At 37.1% G+C, this 20577-nt stretch overlaps 2 protein-coding genes across 3 annotated transcripts in view; both read right to left on the bottom strand.

Moving 5' to 3' along the window:
* Positions 1-456: 456 nt before the first annotated feature.
* Positions 457-3431, bottom strand: LRRC14B (leucine rich repeat containing 14B). The gene is made up of 2 exons (XM_061449646.1): positions 2527-3431; positions 457-1099 (listed from the first exon to the last, which is right to left on the bottom strand). The coding sequence occupies exons 1-2, from the start codon at positions 3429-3431 to the stop codon at positions 457-459; spliced, it is 1548 nt and encodes a 515-aa protein (XP_061305630.1).
* Positions 3432-16570: 13139 nt separating this feature from the next.
* SLC9A3 (solute carrier family 9 member A3) overlaps positions 16571-20577 on the bottom strand; it is a 53024-nt gene continuing 49017 nt past the window's right edge. Inside the window, exon 16 of one of the 2 annotated variants that reach the window (XM_061449643.1) lies at positions 16571-18679. In XM_061449643.1, the coding sequence (XP_061305627.1) occupies positions 18129-18679 (551 nt within the window). In that variant the 3' untranslated portion in view covers positions 16571-18128. The remainder of the gene's footprint in view (positions 18680-20577) is intronic. The other variant, XM_061449645.1, reaches the window with a different exon arrangement.

Below are 20577 nucleotides of genomic sequence, written 5' to 3'. Positions count from 1 at the left end.
GAATGTACTGGATTAAACACAGACTGCTGAATTTGGATGGCCAAGGGCAAAACAAAAATTGATTTAGGGAGCCATAGGTGAAGATTGGTGCACAATCTTTTAGACAAACTGTTGGGCTTGGGAAAGGGCTTTCCTGTCTTTTCTGTAGGGATAACAAGCCTCATTGCTGAATCCAAAGGAAATCAACCAAGCTTAGACACCTATTGTTTTATTGAGAAATAAAGTGCTTTTGTGAAAAATAATAAGGTCTTAAGGGTCCTCATTTGCAAGCAATTAGTGCTTATGTAAGGTGTATGCAATAGATACAGTGTAGTTAAAATACCTCAGATGATCAGAGGCTATTTGATCAAAAGTAAATTCAGCTGAGAAATTAAACCTCAAGACTGATCAATGAAGGTATAGTTCTAGAAAACCCTAACTTCTAATTTGACAGCAGCTCATCACCATATTGCATCTTTAACTCATTTTTAAAGAAGTAGTGAACTTTTCTAAAGTCTCTTTGAAGGACTTGATCAGATAAGCTCCCAGTTCATTGTTTGTCTCCTCAACAGCTGCGTCATAGCTGCCAAAGAGTGGAGTTGAAGCTTTCACATCCTCCCTGTTTGCTTGGAGTAAGATGAGGTTAAGTTCCTCTGCTACACTTTCGTATTTTCTTTGATCGAATCTGCAGAGACTGGCATCATCAATCGGGTAGGTGATGCCAGTAGGGTAGCAGTCCCTTGGAACTGGGAACTCCACAGTTTTCAGCATTGGCAATTCACAGAGAAATGCAAAAAGCTGTTTAAGCGCTTGGGATGACAGCGGATTTCCAATAAACTTAAACTCCTGTAGTTTCTGACAAGGACTTAAACTTAAAATCAACATGTTGAGATGAGTGTCTTGGATATTACAGTCCTCCAAGGTAAGACTTCTGAGTACTGAAGAGGAATGGCTGAGAAGCTTAAAGAATGTTGATGGGTAAAGGTCATGTATATTGTGACCACTCAGGTCCAGGGCTTCTAAGTGATTAGCATGGAAGCTGTTGGCTAAATAGGCCATATCAGCATGGTTTAGTGAACAGTTAGAAATATCCAGCATCTTCAGTGGAGTTTTTAGTGGACTGCAGAATTAAAGACAGAAAAAGTTTTATGACATAAAACATTGAAATGCTACACTTACAACATTACATGTGACTATTCACATTGTGAATGTAGTCATCTGCCATATTTGTTATTTTTCTAACCTCTTTTGACAAAATGAAGCGTATGCCAACAATGACAAGTAATTTTCCTCCTGCACTTCAGTTCCGTTAATTAGCTCCTACTTTATGTGTCTCCTACTATGTAGTTTTAATGGGGATTAATTTGATAACATCCTATGTGTCTATTTTGTAAGCAGTTACATGTTGGCAAGTGTCTATTACTTGCTGAATTAACAGTGTATCATTACTACCATGAAAGTATTGGTGGCTGCTTCTTGTAAAAAGCTGTTATAATTCCAGAGATTTAGAAAATTTCCATTAAGGAAGGGTTCATGCCAAGATGAATGCTAACTAGTATTCTAACAAGACATCTGTTTTTGTTTCTCATTTTGTTTCTAGTATATTTTTAAATGCCCAAGAGGTTTACACATTGTTTTTTTTCTAGAGTTTTGAAGAGACCTTGAGATGATGAAGTGTGGAAGAAGTGTTCCTGAGATTATGTGCAAATATTCTAGTTGAATATAAAATAGCTCTGACAGATGAAAATAAAGAGATCCCTTTCATACATACTAAATCTTAGTGAGACTTCTGCCACAGACCTCAGCTGGATCAAGGTTAGGAACTTGTTATTTATTTCTATCAATATAAGCAGTGTGCCATTCACATCTTTTAAATGAAGTTACTTTGTACAGGAGGAATTTTAAACCAAGGTGATTTGTCTGAATGAAACTTTTGAATGCCTTTGCTTTTCAGAGCATCTAAAAAAATAGTTAACTTATTTTCTGTTCAAATATGAACACTGTTCACAGGCAACTTGTTATCTTTTTGAGAATTGCCATTTTTTCCTAGGAATTCATCATGAATATTCATATATTAGCTTAATATGCAGTACAGAAAAGCGTCAGATCTCTCTTGCTTTGAGGTCAACAGAGACAACTAAAATGAGTCTTGAATCAAAGTCTACTGTCCACCTGTCCACCTAAAAATACAGTATCTGCGGAATCTCAGTAAATTTACTGCCTGGTTTTTAGAGGACAAAAATTCACTAGAGACCCTGAAAAATACCTGGAATATGAAAAATACCTGGCCTCGGGTCTTGCACCAAAAGCCAGCCAAGCTGACTGAGATACAAGCTCAAGAACATGGCAAATTAAAAATGTCTGGGTATACCCCTCTCTTACGTGGTAGCCAAAGTATATTTTCATCATTCTAGTCAGAGAGGTTCTGGAAAACTAATAATAGTCAGTTCTTCTAAATGTATTAAATAACACTGGCTTCCCATTCTCCCCAAAAACGCACGAAAGACTATTCTTACACTTTGACTAAAAGCTGGATGACCAAATTACCTGAGCAGTTTCTGTATTCTTCCTGTGAGTATAGAAAAGGATATACTCAGCTCAGTCAGCTGTGTCATTTCACCCATCTTTTCTCCAATATTAGCAAGTATCCCTTCATCTGCATCTGTGAACCTCCGCACATTAAATGTTCGTGCCGGCAAGGTCAAGGACATCAATAGAGGAAAGTGAATACTGTTGAAGAGTATTTCCAGGTGTTCCATTTCCAAGCGAACATTGTGAACTATTTCCAGTTTGCGCAACAAAGAAGGATCAGTGAGCTTTATGATGTAGAAGAATTTCTGCAAAGCCAGGTTGTCAGATCTGAATGCCACACAGCAGATCTTTAGTGGACAGTAGCATTTCTTTAGCAGGGCCTGCACCACCAGCTCATAGTTCCGCTCTGTAACATACAAATCAATGAACACATCAATACTGATTTCAAAGGTACCTGGGTTGCGCTGTGTTTGTTGCAGGTAAACCAGCAGTTCCAAACAAAGCTTAGAGAGCAGCTGTGTTCTGGTCCACCTGCCCATTCTCTTCTTACACTCACAAGACTGAACTTCAACATCTTTTATACCCGTGAGGTCCACCACTTTCAACTTTTTCATGTAGGGAGAAGAATGATTCAGCACATAGTCTCTCAGGCCTGTCAGACAGCTCTCCAAGCACACTGAGCATGTTCTATGGCTCAGATCTTCCTGGTAGTCCACAGTAGTTCCCAAAAGTTTTCCAATGTTAAAGTCAGCAAGTGGCCAGTTCTTTACCAAGTCATGAATAACTTCCCCTTGCTCCAGTAAATAGCTGGCTTTAAAAAGAAGAGGAAAAAGATTATGGGCTACACCACCAAGAGTCTTCCTGGCAAACTCTGCATTTGACACGAATGCTTCAGCACTAATGAATCGGAGAGACTTCATTGTTCCTCTGGACTCCTTGCTGTCATGGAGAGTGACTTTGCAGTTAACTAAAGATCCTAGTTGCTTATCACCTTCTATTTTTGTCTGCAGCTGCTGTTTGCTGCTAATGGAAACCTTGCTGGGAAGGCAGAATGAACAGTCACATGCTGATCCTCAGCTTTCTATTTTGGAGCTACACAGTGATTCTGCAGTAATTAACTGTGAGATCTTTGGTCAGAGAACATTTACTTCATTTCAGCCCTCACATACAGCAAAGCTAACTCAGCTAAGTACAGAACACCACCAGCAGGAACAGTAAGATGAAGGCAGCACATATACATGAGTATTTATCTTTTCTGTGCTGTACAGAAAGACAGTCAAGATTCCAACTTCAACACAACATGATCTGTATTCCACAGATTCACATGGTGATTTTTCTATTGGATAGATTTCTAAGGACTGGTTACAACTAAATTTAAAAACAAGTCAAAACATTCTGTCTTAATTTAATGCCTTACCTTAAGGCACATCTGCTGTATCTCCAAGGTATCTCATAAAACACTAAAATTATCTGAATAAAATAATTACTATAACATGAGTGGTAATTATTTTATTTTTACTCAAATCATTACAAAGATCCTAAAATGCTGATTTACTGAAGCAGGCAGCAGAAATATTTACAGGGCTAGTCTTACTCCTCTAATGTTTTTGCTTAAGGGTTCCAGTTTTGCATTGCATAGGCAACTATCTAAACGGAAGTAGTGCATCAGTTAGCATCTGCTACTAGGAGGTAAAACCCCTGAATTAACTCCAGAATGCTACCGCCTACTTGCAGAAGGTCTAAGTATCTACATGCAGGGAGGAATTAAGACAAAACAATGTTTAAACTAAAATGTATGATAACAATATTACACAGATGATTCCAAGGTCATTTTTTGATAAATAAACTGTAATGAAACTTGATAAACTGTGATCATCCTGTGGCATTTGTACAAGAAAAAGCTGGGGAAGCCTTGGGCAACAGAGAAGTCTTCAAGAATGATAGGATGGCAAGCAAATTTCTCTGCTAAAACCAGAACAGAGAGTTTTGTCTCCTATGGACCCACTGAAGAATCTTGTAAACTATCCCCATGCCCAGCAAGCTGAAAGCCCTGATCTTCACAAGTCAGGACTGTACTAGAGCTAGAGGGAAGCCAAAGTCCTTGTTCCCTAGAGTTTTGGAACTTATACTACCATTCTGATTTAAGCTGCTCTCTTGACAATTCTATCCTTAAGAATACCCAACTGCAGGAAATTATATTTCCACCTGAAGATGCTTTTCTATCTGCTGTCATAAGAGTTAAGAAAGGGGAGATCAGAACCTGTTTACACATCTCCCTTCTCCCCCCACCCCATCGATAATTTATGGGATTTCCTTTGGTCACCTAACAGCACTTTGAAAACAGTGAATTTATTTATCCTTTATGTAGATTATTTTTTTAATATTAAATATTTCTAAAATATTTAGAGTACTAAAATACTTTCAACATCAGTTAGATTTAAGATGGAGAGAATTGTGAACCTGAGACCTTGAGTTGATTGCAACATAAAGTCTTTTGGGGTTGGTGATTAGCTGGCAAGTGATGCTGGGAGATTAAAAAAAGAAAGAATCAGTAAACACCATAATTGGCTACAACATATTTGTGTTCTGTTATCACTCTTCATGAATGTTGGGATTGCCATATCTGCATCTGGCTCCCTCTATGCTCAGATTTCAAAACCACAGTGCACTCTGACTTCGGCAGAAGTTTCCCTTCTGTGTTGCTAAAACATATTAAAAATAATTTTAATTATACAAGTTTGTGCTGCCCTGCAAGAAAACATGTTTACAGAACTTCAGATATTCCCTACAGCACAATCTTACCAGCCTTGGATTTCACCTTAGAGGAAATTCCAAAGCATGAAAACAAGCTAACAAATTGGAGCCCTAAAAAAATCTACAAGCGAGAGGATAATTACCTACATAAAGGTCCAAATAATGCTGCATTTCAACTGACTAGACTGCTAAAGAAATAAACATTAAATGTTTCCACTGCTGAAGAAGTAAAAAGAAAGACAATTTATTCTGGCATACTGACAATTCATTTTGTTTTCCAATTTACAAGACAGAGAAAAAAGTGTGTAGAAGTAATGAGAAGGAAGGTCAGGCAGCCTTTTCCTTTCTCTTTCTCGCATTCCCTCTTCTTGCTTCTCCCAAACCACATTTTCTGTTGCGGGATCTTCCTGCTACCAAAGCATTCCAGAAAGATAGAGCTTGTGATGGGCTGGCACGTCATTTATTAACCTATGACTAGATAAAATATGTCATACCATCTATCACAGTAGATAGATGTATTTAGTATGCTCATTTAGTAGCATATAAAAATATCGGATTCAGATTAGTTCAAGGGTAACAGAAAATCTTTTTTCTTGATTGAAGATTTAAACAAAATGAAGAAAAACGGTGTTTTTTTGTTGTTGTTTTTGCTTGTTTGTTGTTTTGTTTTTTTTTTTTTTTTAAAAGAGCATTTAATTCTAGAAAACTGATAAAAATATGAGTTGCCCAGGTAATGTCCCCTTAGAATGTGTTATTCATAGTAGCACATATAAAGAATAGATAAACACTGGGAGGCAAATCCAGAGAGGTGTCTGCCATTTGCAGTCCCACATTTGGCTTGATGGAGAGGCCATTTTACCTCTAAGTTTCCATGTCTGTGGAATGGAACCAGCCTGTGATTTCACAGACACCTCTAATGGCTTGATGCCATTCAAAGAGAGAAGGGTTGTACCCTGTCCCTTTATCCTCTCTTCTTTTTCCTGCCACAAGGCTCAACATCCTAGCTTGCACTGGTTTAATTCTCACTGTAAAATTCCAAAGTTTGGGAAAGGAAGAGTTTGTTTCTTGCTGAGTTCTTTTCCACTGCCTTTGAGAGTTAAATTGAGTAAGGGACTAGACGTGGTAAATGACAAGAGCATAGAAGAGCAGGAGCCTCCTTTCAGCAGCAGTGAGCTGTTAAATGAGCTCACTGCCACTCACCAAGTCATACCCTTGCGTTTTACAAGGGGGCAGTATCAAGATAGCTAAATACAGCCCCTTATTTGAGGAAACAAATAATTATTCATATTGCACATTTGCTGGGTTAAGGAATAACAGTCTTGTCCTACAGATCTGTACAATTGAATTCCCTACTTCTTAGTATGACTCATGCTGGACAAACAAGTTCACATGGTTATTCTCAGGAAACAAAGATATATGGATAGCATTAATGGCATGATGTCTGGATTCTTTAAGGGTCCTATAGCTTCCACTCAGTAAAGGAGGCCTTGCTGTCAGGGCTTAAAGCATCAGGAAGATGGTAATGCAACAGTCACAGCTGGTAACTACTGATGCAATCAGGAGGATGCTTTGGCTTACATCATTAGGCATTTTATTTTCTTATTTAAAAAACTACTGCCACTTAAAAATTTCCTCATTGGAAATCAACAGGAAAAAGCTAGAAGAAGGCAGGAAGGTTCATGTTCGAATAAGCTAGACAGCTAACTGCAGATCTTGAGGCTTCTTAGCTTAAAGGCCATCAATCTTCTTTAATGTAGAATTGCTTAGCTCATCTACCACTAACTCATTTAGTTACTCCCTTTACCCTTGCAGGTCATTCACATATGCAAATAGTAATTATTATTTTTCCATCTTTCACAGAGAAAAACCCCCAAACACACAACCCTCAAAACAAACGAACAGTGTTTCCCTCCTTCCTCCAAATAGACACTGAAGAACTGTTGAATGCTTTTCACTCATTTCTCTCAGGGAGTGACACAAACTGCTTTGTATACTGTTGCTAAGTAAAACACCTAGTTTATCAACTTGATGTATATTATTTTTCAGATTATTTGTTGTGTTACTAAACTAATAAACACCCATTCTTTTTAACAAGTACTTCTATCCCACCAAAATCAACTCAATTAATTAAACCCAGGAAACTGACAAACCATAGAACTTGAAAATTAGAATATCACCTCAAAATAATTAAGGTAATATTCACACACTTAGCTATTACTGGAGCAAAAGAAGAGCAATTACATTGTCTTCATGCACTTTTCAGCTGAATTTCAATGCCAGTTAACATCAAGAAAAAAAAGTCATATTAAGAACTGCAGATGTCTTTGAAGATTCATCTTATTTATCACTACTAATATTACATTTAATGACACCTTTGTAATACTTTCCCTTTCTTGAAATAACATATCAATAACCAACACTTTCACTACATGCATTTCATAACATAGGGATGCAATGAAATGCAATTAATAACACAAGGGATATTAAAAATATTAATCAACAAAATATGCGGCGGTTCTTCTTTGAGTATATCCTGTCTATTTTTTTTCTATGTATGTCATACATTCTGTGATATGAAAAGCTACACTGAATATTTGTAGTCACCAAGATTCGCAAGCCTCTTTAGAAATCCAGTATAAAGTTTCAAAAATAAGTATGTTACTAAAATACAAAATGTAAAATCAAGATTTTTATACTGAGAATTTGATGGAAATCTGAAAGATCTTTTTTACCTCTTCATCTAATACATACTTACATATTCAGTAACTCTTACTTGTTCTTTTAGAGCTAATTTATGCATTAGAATATTAAAATATAACCTATACTTATGGAATGGCACAAAACCAGGCAAATTCCATTTCAGATAAGGAAAGAATACTCTCTTCCAACAAACAAACAAACAAAAAGGTAGCAATCGTAATTGTCCTGTTGCAACACATAACGAACACTAGAGGGTAACAGCTACATGTAACATGGTGTAGATAACACTACTCCAAGCAAGCTTTGATGACAGTAAGATTTTTGTAAGCCAAAATAAGTTTACAAATCCTTGAATAAGGGTGAGAAGTAATTCTGTAAAAAAAGTCACATTCCACCACCAGGAGAAGGCTTTTTTTTTTTTTGGTCTCTGAACACAAGGACACAAAGTTAGCCCATCTTTTTTTTTTTTTTGCAAAAGAAGGAAGAAAATGAAAACTGCCTGCGGCTCTGCAGTTCTAAGGTCAGTATCTCAGTGTAAGGCAATAAATACTTCAGCCTGCACTGACAACATACAGCACAGCTTTTTCCTAATTTCAGAGTTTTCCCACCTCTGTTTTTTTTTTGTTTGGGAACCTGCAAAATGAACTGTGTATTCTGATCTAGGCAGTGGGAGAGATGTTAAACAGTCTGCTATATTGGATGATTCCCTTGAACTAACTTGGTCAGAAAAACTTAGTTCATTTCATGTTTCAGTGATCAAAGACAGAATCAGCAGATGAGTTGTGCAAACTCCTGTTTCCCAGGTTCAGAGCTGTTGGCAAGTCCAAAAACAAATGCTGAAAACTTTTGCAAGAAAAAACCAGCAACTTTAAAACATTCAGACTATCATCCATGTCTTGAGGTTTGTTCAAAAGCACTGTTTATTTTTATGGGTACCAGCTCTTGCCACCAATTTCCTAAAAAAGATGTATTTCCACTCTAAAAGAGAATGAAAGGGACGGTTGCAGTTATGTTACACCGTCAGCAAAGAAGTAGTCCAATGAGATGTCAAGTTAAAAAAGTTCACTTCAACCAGATTCTGCTTTTAAAGGAAACACCTGGATATGGCTTTGTTCTGCATGATAAACAATACACACTTTGAACAGTTGCACACAACTTTCCTGATACCATTTATCATAGAATCATAGAATAGTTTGGGTTGGAAGGGACCTTAAAGCTCATCCAGTTTCAACCCCCCCCGCCGCCAAGGGCAGGGACATGTTCCACTAGACCAGGTTGCTAAAAGCTTCTCCTCCTTTATTTCTGTATTAACGTATCTATTATTTTCATTCTCATTTGAGGTACACATGATTTTAACAACTATTTGCAAGGACTTCATTGCTTCATCCTACTGAAAAATTAATCTTAAGTAAACCCAATTGATAATATGCTTTATCAAGATAGTTTACTAGTTTGTTTGACACACTCTAAGTTTATATCTCCTAGTGTTCTTTACATTGAAGTGAAAGAGATGGGTCTTGAAATACATCTTTAATGTGGAGGGATTGTAAACCAGTTTCTGAAGCTGTGGTCCGATTCTGAAGGACATATCGTGGAGGCAAGTATTTTATTAAGATGACAATTTTATTTTTTTTTAATTAGTCCTCAAAAAGAAAACCATGGACTTTTCCAAAACATACAGTAGGTGATACAAAGGTTTTTCAAGCACATCCAGCATTCTGAGTCCGTGGTGTTGGATGTCCACACACAAATCTTGTTTGAGAGTGCTAAGAGACAGAGCAGGTAACACAGCATAGACTGAGAACAACGTCATGCCATACTGTGTCATGGCACAGTGTTTCACTGCATGCGGGTGACAGACTGCAAGTTTTGGTCCCACTAAGGCTAATGTAGGCTCCAAAAGGAGCCAAGCACACTACAAATCTCTTTTCCAATACCTCAGGCTTGTTAACGAGCGTAAATCCTAACTTAGATTAAGAAGAAAGGAAGAAGAAAACCCCACAGGAATTATCCATTTAATTCTATCTTGATGGAAATGTCTGTCAACAGAAGATAAAAATTACAGACAGACCATGAAATATGAGTTTGCATTTTAAAACGTATAATTTTGGATCAAAAGGTCTGAATGTGAGTTGCCTAAGAGCATAAGATTATTTTTTTTTCCTGCAATTTGGGAGAAAGATGGTACTCAGAGAGACTGTTTCAATGTACCATCATTTCAGTCTAGGCCAGTGTTCCTCAACTTGTAATCTATATGGCATCATACAGTGATTCTCAGGACCACTGCAGAAAAGCTCATAGCAAGACAGGAAAGCAAAGGGAGAGAAAATTTTTAAACAATTCACACATATTTGAAGTCTGCATACTTAATTTGTTTGGAAACAAGAAAGAGTCAAAATATTCCAACATCACAGAGATGACACACAGAAATAAATAAGCAAGATGTATCTGCTGCCCCTAAAAGTTGTTTTTTTATCCTAAAAAATAGCATGAAACAGTAACATACTACAAAATATCAATTGATCTGATTATAGTCAGGTTGAATTGATTGGCCAACTTAATCAGTATTGTCTTTTTTTTTTTGTCTAGTCCATCAGCCATTCTTGTTTGGTTATTCAAAGCAGGGCTTGGGACTAGATAGGAACAGCATACAAATACAGAAAGGAACTGCAGAATAAACCAGCAGCCTCCATACAAGCAAGTTTTGTCTTTGGAGTTTAATAAATTAAGTGGACCTTCTATATTTGGCTATTTTGAAATGGCACACAGCCCTATCTGCACTCATTCCATAGGCTTCTTCAAACCATTTAGATTAATCTAAACCTTGGTGAAGGCAAGAGGGAGGGAAGCCTCAAGAGTATTGTTTCCTAATGTGATTTGTGTCAGGAAAAAAAAAAGGGATAATAAAGGGGGCAAGGATACAGGAGGAACAAAAATTGTACAAACACTCAAAACGGAGAGCTTTTCTTCATTTCTAGTTCTCTTCTGCTTGTAGTATCACAATGTACAAGTACGAGAAAAGCTTTATTTACACCTAAACATCAAAAAGCATTAGTACCACTTAGAAGTCTTTCAAGGCAATTATTCTTTTTGGTGTCTTACATAAGTCAGAAAGAAACAAAAGCACAAGTGTTGCAAGTCCAGCACAAGAGGTTTTAACATCTACTAAAATTTTGTCAGAAGAGAAAAATACAGGCTAAAATCCCAGGTTGGTTTCTGGGCTGCAAGTTTAAAAGATAGTTGTTTTTATGTGGTGAAGACTACTGGAAAGCAGAGTTCACTATCACACTCAGAATCTTGGCCACATACAAGATTGTTGCAGAGCAGTTACATGATCAGCACTACCCGCACAGCATCCTGCAGTGCTGCTTAAAAAGTGAAAGAAAATTAAGACTGCCTATCTTTAATCCTGTTATTGCGATCATACTTGTAGTGACCACCTCTGGGGAATAGAGGAGTAGTGTCTTTCATATAGCAAAATGAGTCAATGCTCATAAGGAAAAGGGCACCACGCACATCAGCATAATAAATACCCCCTATAAACACCCGTTATGAGGATTAGTATATGCAGAAGTCTTTATACGGCAGGTGAAGTGATTCTACCCCACTCTTTCCCGAGCTTACTGTACTGGGTCCTCTATGAACCTCTAGACACCAGGGATGACAGGTGCTTGGAATATTTTCTTGGGGCTACCCTGAAGGCTTTCTGCCAGAAGGTAGGTTTTTTCTTCTGGTGAGTCGAGAAAATAGCCTTGAGAGCTGAAAGTGTGTGTATGAAAAGTTTATCCTGCCATTCTGCTATCCAGATTCTAGCCTGATTTGACTTGGGTCAGTTAGCTCCAAGTTAGTTAGATCTGAGCTAGCTCCTCAGAGATTGGATTAGATGACTTCCAGAAGTCCCTTCCAACTGAACTTCTTCAGTATTTCTTTGATTCTCTGTCTTATGCAGTCTCAGCAAAATGTTCACTCATCTACAGCCCCACAGTTCACAGCCCAGTTACACAGAGTCATATTTGTTTTCTTTGAATTACATGTTGGGTGTAATACTGCCACTTTCAGGATTCAAGATGAATGCGTCAGTGTTTCAGAACAGCAAGTAATTAAATGTTAACTGTACACAAATGAGAAGGATCAGGTTTCGCAAATAACAGAATGCAGTAGCTCTAACAAGAGCAATGTTCCGGACTGTTCTTGGCAAAGGCATTGCATGCCATCCAACTCATCTGTAGTGGATGGAAGTACAGGTCCTGTGTGGCACATCACATACCTAACCAATCAGAAAACTTATTTTTTTGTGCGGCAGGGGTGATCATTCAGATCCATAATAATATCAAATGAAATTCACTGAAAGCCTACTCTTGCATAACTGTTGAGCATAGTGGGGTATAATATAGGTAAGGAAACTTGAACTTCAGCTGTGGTTAGGATTTCAGAGTGAGTTAGAATGTTGTAAATTCCATAGGCATACATCTTGGTTTTGCTGCAATTGCTAATAACTAGCACCGAGCCTTTCTCTACCTCCAGATCTGTGAGGTACAAAGTGCAGAGGTACAAAGTTTTGGGATGCCCCTGAGCATGTGAGGAGAGCCTGAAACAAATGTGAAGGGGAAAGAATATAAAGGCTTTTTGTGGTGTGTTCAGTCTACCAACACTGTTTCAGAAAATTGAAAAGGCAGTTGGGATTTGAAATTTAGTTATAATTTCACTGGTTTTAAAGATTAAAATATTAAAGCCCATATGGAGTGTTACCTAAAACCTCTTGGATTGTTCACTCTACATTGTACGGGTCTACTGTGCTGATCACTACTTTGTGTTTCTAAGTAATGGACAGAACTGAATTCTCTCATCTTCTATGTGTCAGTTGTGTTTGCACATCATTTGCGAAAGGCTGGGGTGTTTCAGTGTGATGAACCTCTTAGCTCGCTAAACTAAGAAGCATTAAATCTGACCTATCAGAATCCTTACCAGTAACGTTCAATGCTCATTTCAGAGTTTAATTTTTCCACTGGAAAAATCATGGCTTTTGTACGTTTTGTGTATCAACAAAAGTGTTAAGGAATGACACTTCTCCCTGATTGATTTAATGATGTATTAGCTAATTAGTTACTGCATGGACATACCAGAAAACCAGCTCTATCTAATTTTGCCATTGTAGCACCTTATTTGCTAGCATGTGGTTCAGTCACTTGTGTATATTTTAATCTTTTCAAATCCATACTTAGAAAATAATGTTTACTTAACTCCAATAAATATTCAACTCCACTACTCTAGAAATAATTTTAGAACTTACTTCTTCACCCCATGCCTCCTATCTACTGTAGAAAGCAATACGAGGTATGGAAACAGGATGACAGCAGGAGGATGTCATGGGAAATGGTAATTTTTACTGGGACCACAGAGCTTTCAGGGAAAATTGATTCATCTGATACAAAACAGCTTGGATTAAGTTTCCTTGGTTTCTGTGTAGGAAGTCAAGCTGTCTGGCATTAGTGACTACCATATCGTCAAAAAACACAGCACAGTAAAGCAAAATCGATACAAAGGCTGAAAAAAATGGATGTGTTCAGGCTGGAGAAGAGAAAGCTTGCAGTATCTGAAGGGGGCTTACAAGGTTTTCAGAGAGGGACTCTTCATTAGGGACTGTAACAATAGGACAAGGGTTATGGATAGTGGGTTCACATTCAAGCAGACGAGATTTAGGTTAGATATAAGGAGGAAATTCTTTACTGTGAGAGTGGTGAGGCACTGGAACAGGCTGCCTAAGGAAGCTGTGGCTGCTCCATCCCCGGAAGTTTTCAAGGCCAGGTTGGATGGGGCTTTGAAAAACCTGGTCTAGTGTGAGGTGTTCCTGCCCATGGCAGGGGGGTTGGAACTGGATGATCTTGAGGTCCTTTCCAACCCTAATCATTCTAAGATTTTATGATCTCTTGTTTTTTTTTCATCAAAAGAATATTATAATTAGATCATCATATCCTCAATTATATCATCATATATGTAAAGTTTAAATTATAGTGTTGTTATAATGACTACCTCTCTTTATATACTTCGATGAAATATAGACCCTTCTGTTTTAAGGATGGAACTATTGGCTTATAGAGTCAATAGGACTTTTGTCACTGACTGCAGTGGGGATAGAACTATAGTTTTCAGAGAGAGACTCGGGAGATCTTCTACAACTTCTGTCGCTGCTTTTAATGATTTGCATTTTATAAATGACACAAGTTATCAGCAGTACACTTTTTTTTTTTTAACTTTGATTTGGGAGCAGAAATACAAACTTCTCAGAAGTCTTGGATGGAGAGTCTTCTCTAAATGTACTAAATAAAAATTAATGATTCTCTAAATCACTTGCCAGAGCAGTGTGATTCCACCAAAGTGATACAATTTATTGCCAAACTTCTCAGTATGATATACTATTAAAACATTTCTATAAAGACACATTAGCAGAACAAATTGACTTATTAAAAAATGTATGCAATAAGTTGACACCTTTTGGAAAGTACACACAAAAATCTGCAAACAACAGCACTCCAAAGAGTAACAATTTAAGGCACGTGATTATTTTGCAACATTTGTTACATAAATCTCTGGGTAGACCATATATTTATAAAACATAATTTCATATATTTCAATAACTAGCTTCACGGCTCAGACAGTTCAGAATTCATCTGAATGCAGGTAACACTTCTTTCTTTTAACATTGCTAGGCCATAGTGCAGCATAATAAACATTTCAAAACGAATCTTATCCATGGAGTTAAATGTATAGAAGAGATATAAAATATTTCATCTTTTTACAAGAAGGTAGACCATAGTTACTTTTTTAATAAATAGCCACTTAGGAATTCCCAACTTGCCTTTCTTTGACAGAGCATGTCACAAAAGTATTTAGAGAAACAGTTTTTGGCGAGGGAGCGGAGAACCAAACTGGCCTCAGCAGAGGAGAACTGATTTCCCAACTGATCATTCTGGTCTAATTCATACGGTAAAAAGGAAGCTGATACATACAGCCAGATCCTCAGTAGATCTAAATTTGTGTTGCAGTGATGGAAATTAGTGGTGCTTGACTGATTGAAGTGGAAAGAAGCAACCAAAGACTTGCACTCACAGGACATGTACTGATATGTGAAAGTATATAGAAAGTGTATAGAAAAAAAAAGGTCTGAGACATGATGAACTCTTATAACCTGGTTTTCGTATATACTTGGTAGACACTGGGAGCAATTGCCTTGGAAAAAAAAAAAAAAGGAATTATAATCCCCTGTATTCAAGCTAGGAGTATATTCTCAATATAGAAAATGGGGACATGAGGCTTTTCTTTTTTTTTTATTACATTTCAATTTGAGAATCTATGCCAAACAAAACCTTGCTGTAGAGACAATTATACTAGGAAAAATCTTCCAGTGGCATACAAGCCTCAGAAATGATGGAAGCTATTCCAGGGAGAGGTCTCTTTGCTATCAGAATTGCCCATTTTATCCTTCATCTGTTCAACTATTGTGACATAACATACAATTTCTAAGGCCTTTGAAAGTAAATGAAGAGTTAAGCACTTTGTATATAGTGTCTTTCCATTTCCTGCATTGCTAAAAATGGCATGTTTCTCTGTTTTGTGAAACGCCTACAGTCCAAAGCCCTCTCAAAATCATACAGAATCCTGCTGACTTTTCACAGACTGCTGTATTTGTAAATACTGTCCTATCCATTGATCCTCTTTTGTTTAGCATAAAAACATACAAGAACATTAAAATCTTATATCCTGTGATTTTCAAAATTGCTTACTCTTGTGTGTGTGCACAACACTTGTCTGGTGAAAATTCCTAGCTGATAATGATGACTTACAAATGTTTTCTTGAGGTAGCCTGTACACGAATAGATTAGGAATGCTTCAAGAATCATGCAGAAAACACAGTCTGCAGTGTGGTTCTTCTAACTGCAACACAGCAATGACCTCTGTACAGCAGCAATAAGAGATTAAACTTTTATTTCAAAGCCTATATCTGATGAGCATCTTGCCAACTTTGGTGTTGGTGCTTCAGCATTTTGCTATGAGACTGGAGGTCAGATTTTGGCACATTGCACTTCACCTGTGCTAGTAAGTGGGATCAGTCATGGTCCTGTTATATATCTATGCCAGTGACTGAAATACTTGTTCCAATTATAATATCTGGAACAGCATTAATATTGTCTACTTCACCAAAACAGTATATTCATAGGTACTCAGTTCACAAAAATTGTATTTACGTTATTTATTTACAAAATTAGCATCCCTACTGGTGACAGCCTTATGTCTTATGACCCTCATTAACAAGACTAGAACTGTGCGATGAAGCTTTCCAATTAGGAACACTGATTTGGCACTGATTTGCCTGCAAACAGACAGCTGCTTGTGTGTTGATAGCAAAAGAACCAGGACTCTGAATTTAGTCTCTAAAGTCATATGTTATGTATCTACTTAGATTTGTACACGGCATTTTCCATCACATATCTGCAATTTGCATTAGCCTAACACACAATTTTAGCAAAGAAGACAAAGATAGAAAAAAGATGTGGGCATGAATTTTCACACATTGCTTCACTCTTTCTGGGTATCTGGGTAAATCTGACACAGAATCACTTAAAAACTGTTCAAAATCTGGGTAGGTAAAGTGAAACAACCACTAATTCCTATGATAAAGTAAAATTTACCAGATAAAGCCTCTGTCTTGAGCAATTTAGATTCCCTGCAGGTGACTCAGTTCATTTACCAGTGGTTTACACTGATGTCAAATAGAAATAAGGTGCACATTAGGATCACAGAAGCAGCTAAGCACTCATCTTGTATTCATGTCACTGAATCTTTGCAACTTAATACCGCAGAAGACTTCAAGCCAAAAAATTCAGGACTGAAATTATCCAAGGCAAAATACAGATATGCCCATGGAGTATACACTGTTATGTAGTATTATACATCCATGAGATGTCTTAGTTTTCACTTTTCTTTAGTCTTCATCTGAGTTGGCTTTCACTGATGTCTCCGCTGTCTTCAAGGTGATGCAGACCAAATCTATACACAATAGATGTCTAGTGCAATTTTAATTAATATCATTTAACAGAAAATTTGGGACAAAAAGTAATTTCCTAACACAAACAGATATATATATATATATAGATATATATATATATACACAGTAGCCAAACTACCTCTGTACCATCAACATCCTGAGTCACTGTGGCACTTAAACCATGTGGCAAAACACAGGATAGGATCTGAGAGACCATTATCCTGATCAGTTATTGAAAATGATACATAAATTAACAATAAAATCCAAAAGAGTATTTGGAAGGTGTCTTCCAAAGCAGCAGTAAAAATGACAAATATTTACATTCTGTCTGAGTGAGGCTATTTAAAACACAGCAGCATAATTAAGAATATGAAATGTGTTGCCTGTGAGCACACAAACTAAAAGTCTTAGCTAATTCTGGACGTTCTTACATTCCAGTGCTACTGAGTAGAGGAAATGAAGGTGAAGGAAGGAAATAGCCTTCCTGGAGCCCTTGATTAAATTTCAAGATGCCAGGACTTTCCTCTCCCTGGGAAATTTTCCACCAGAGTCACTATCCCACAATTACTCAGTGACACAAATGTTCAAGAGCATGAAAATATTTTTCTTTAGCTTGCACTTATAAAAGGCACTGATCCATTTCAATCACAGTAGACTTTAAAACATCGTTTAAAAGCAGGCAAGAGGCTAACCATTGGCTTCTCCTACATTGATTTCATACATCATAAATATTTACTTCCATTACTGAAGCATCAAATGTAGCCTATTTCTTTAAATGCATTTATGGCATAATGGCATAAGAAACCATTTCCATGTAAAAACCCAAGGATTTACCATTTGAAAAGATTCGTGATTTAGCCTTCCAAAAATAATATTGATCTTTTGTAACAGTCTACATGAACAAAATAACAAGGAGGCATGTTTCCCTTCATTACGAATGAGAACTTAAAAATGTAAGTGCAGCACAAAAGCTCCAGTGTTTCTGACATCATAGGACTCCCTTTCCATCTGAAACCGTTCTAGAGCAGACTTCATGAACCAATAGGTTGCTTTCTATTTTTATAGAAGCCCTTGTTTAAGTTATTCTGTCTCATCTTCTCCCTTCAATGAGAAAGTTGTCTCACAACTGTGTTTCTTCTTGTTCCAAAGAATGTGGAGGGACATGGCAAGATGCTGGAAGAGACGCTAGCTTCTGAAGCTTAGGGTGTTGCAGAGGTTTTGGCCTGTGAAAAGAACGTCGGCTTTGTACACGTCTGGCAACAGATCTGTAGTTTCCTTGTGTGTCAAGCAACAATTTCTTCTCTTGGGGCTCCTTCACATAAGAGTCTTCCAGCCCTTCAAATATAAGTAAGGAATTATCTTCTTGTGAATTCTGTGATTTGTAGTTAACTTCAGAACAATAACCTGAATTTACTGTCTCTTTGTTATTCGTATCTGCACCCGATTCCCAGAAGAGATCAGGTACATTTGGGTCACAAGAAGCTATATATTCAGAGACAGTAGAAAGAGATACATTCCCTCTGTTTTCCAGTGAAGAATAGTTTTGTGTCCAAGGCATCTCAAGACATGATGGGAAGAAGTGGAGGGGATTCACTGAAACACCTTCAGTTTGGTTTAGTTGATCATCTGAAGAGGAGTATTCTGTCATTTCAACATCATGGTTGATATCACCTAGAGAACACAATTAAATAGAAACATTTGTAATACACACTTTCTATTTCTAAGATGCTGACTAGTTTTGCTTTGCTTTTGGCTTTTTTTATGAAAGTCTTATGAAAGTCGGTGGTTTATTTCTATTTTCTTTTTTCCTTTTTTTTTTCCCCTTGGGGTACTTTACCCTGTTCCAATTTCTACCTTTGACAACTTGAAGTGAGTTTATTAAACTTCTTATCCTTGCAAAGTATCAGGCGAAACTTCAGTGTTTGTGATGAACAACTGCCTGTTTCAGACATCTGGGGCATGGAGCCATCATCTGGTCATTAGGGTCCTGATGCTCAGCAAGGAAATATTTCAGAAACTTAAAAAGTGATGCTCTTTCAATCAAGTAGCTGAGTGTATCACCAGGGAGTCAGTTCCTTACTGACCAGAACCTATGATACGTTTTTCTGTGGAGAAACTTCAGATTTCCACCCTTGGCTTCCAGCTTATGTTGTTTTTCAAAACCTTTTAATTGGAATTGCAGTGTCATTCTCCTGTTAGGAGAATTTTATTAAGGAGATAATTCAGAGGACTGTTTCAGAGAGTATTCAAGGTCTAAGCTTATTAGCTTGGGAAATCTAACTTCCCAAAACACTTCTTAGGAAACAAAGCAGTCAAACCCCAGTGATTTTCATATATCAAAGATACCTGCACAAGACCTTACATATACTGTTTCCTAATAATAAAGTCAATTATATATAAGGCACTAGAATAGAGGAAAAGAACAAAAGTTAGCAAGAAAATGTTCAGCAAGTCATATAACAATATTTTGTGGCAACGTTCTCAGTGGGGAAAAAGAGTGAAGAGAATTTCAATGTGTGTAAGTGTCAAGGAGAAGTTTTCCTTTCGAAATGCCGGTCATTGTTCAAGTTGTTGATCAGGATGTTGGAATTTAATTCATAGTTCTTTAATTAATCCAGTGTTCATTTTAAAACATCATTTAAAAAATAAACAAAGATGCATTAATAAGAAACTGAATAGTAGAAGCAACCACAGACTTAGAGGTTCCTCCAGTAAAGAAAGCAACATGATTTTTGTAATTACACTTGAATGAGCACATCTTCTTGCAGGGACAGAAGCCAGAACAGAAGAAAAACGTTTTTCTATTTCTTTTCAAAAGGTTATGAAGCTCTTCTCTAATAAAAATTACCAACATTCACTCTTAATCCTGAGGTCTTTGTCTGAACAAACTTTCATCAATTAACTACAGAAGTAGTTTCAACTTACCACATTCCTTTATTTGTTGATGCATAAAGGACACTAGATTACACATTTGTGGTCATGGATTCCACAAAAGCAAATTAATGAGGAAACTGACTGTTGCATCTCACTGCATAATCCCCTCAGTGCCCTATGTTCTATTCAATTACGATGTTTGAACTGTGGCCTGACCCACCTAATTTACAGCACTGATTGTTTTGATTACAGAAGTGGAGGCTGCTTTTTATGGTGCGAAAAATTGCCATAGAGCAAGAATTCAAGGGCAACTAGGATATTCATTTAAACTCAGAGTCAATTTAATTTTAAGCCTCTAATATATTGGAAGCAATAAGTTATTTACTGCATCAGAAAGCTAACCATTTGTCTGGTTTCAAAATAGGGTATGGATTAAGGTAAATCTACAGTTTAACAATAAAGCTTTAACCAAAAATAGAATTCTGCTTCCCCACAGTATGGCTGTTGTGTCATTATCTCTACCTGTGCAAGGGAACTCTGACGCATTCTAGTAAACATGCTTAATTTTTAAACTCTTTTTTATGTATTCTAATGATGACATCAGCACTGTCATGAAATACCTGTTTTGTAGCAGTGGGACGATTTTGCCTTCCTGAGCACTGGCTAAATAACCAGGACAAATGTTCAGAACTGCC

This window comes from Pezoporus flaviventris, unplaced genomic scaffold (genome assembly GCF_033815535.1).
Source record: "Pezoporus flaviventris isolate CSIRO_AGI_PZ_B2104156 unplaced genomic scaffold, CSIRO_AGI_Pfla_v1 ptg000007l, whole genome shotgun sequence".
Classification (NCBI taxonomy): domain Eukaryota; kingdom Metazoa; phylum Chordata; class Aves; order Psittaciformes; family Psittacidae; genus Pezoporus; species Pezoporus flaviventris.
Note: the sequence above shows the minus strand (reverse complement) of the source record. Positions and strands in the feature narration are given on the sequence as shown.

Bases quoted from the DNA above. Each gene is read 5' to 3' on its own strand.
- LRRC14B (XM_061449646.1), bottom strand. From the start codon at position 3,431: ATGAAGTCTCTCCGATTCATTAGTGCTGAAGCATTCGTGTCAAATGCA. The intron at 1,100-2,526 runs GTAATTTGGTCA...TTAATTCTGCAG, and splicing joins AGAATACAGAAACTGCTCAG to TCCACTAAAAACTCCACTGA.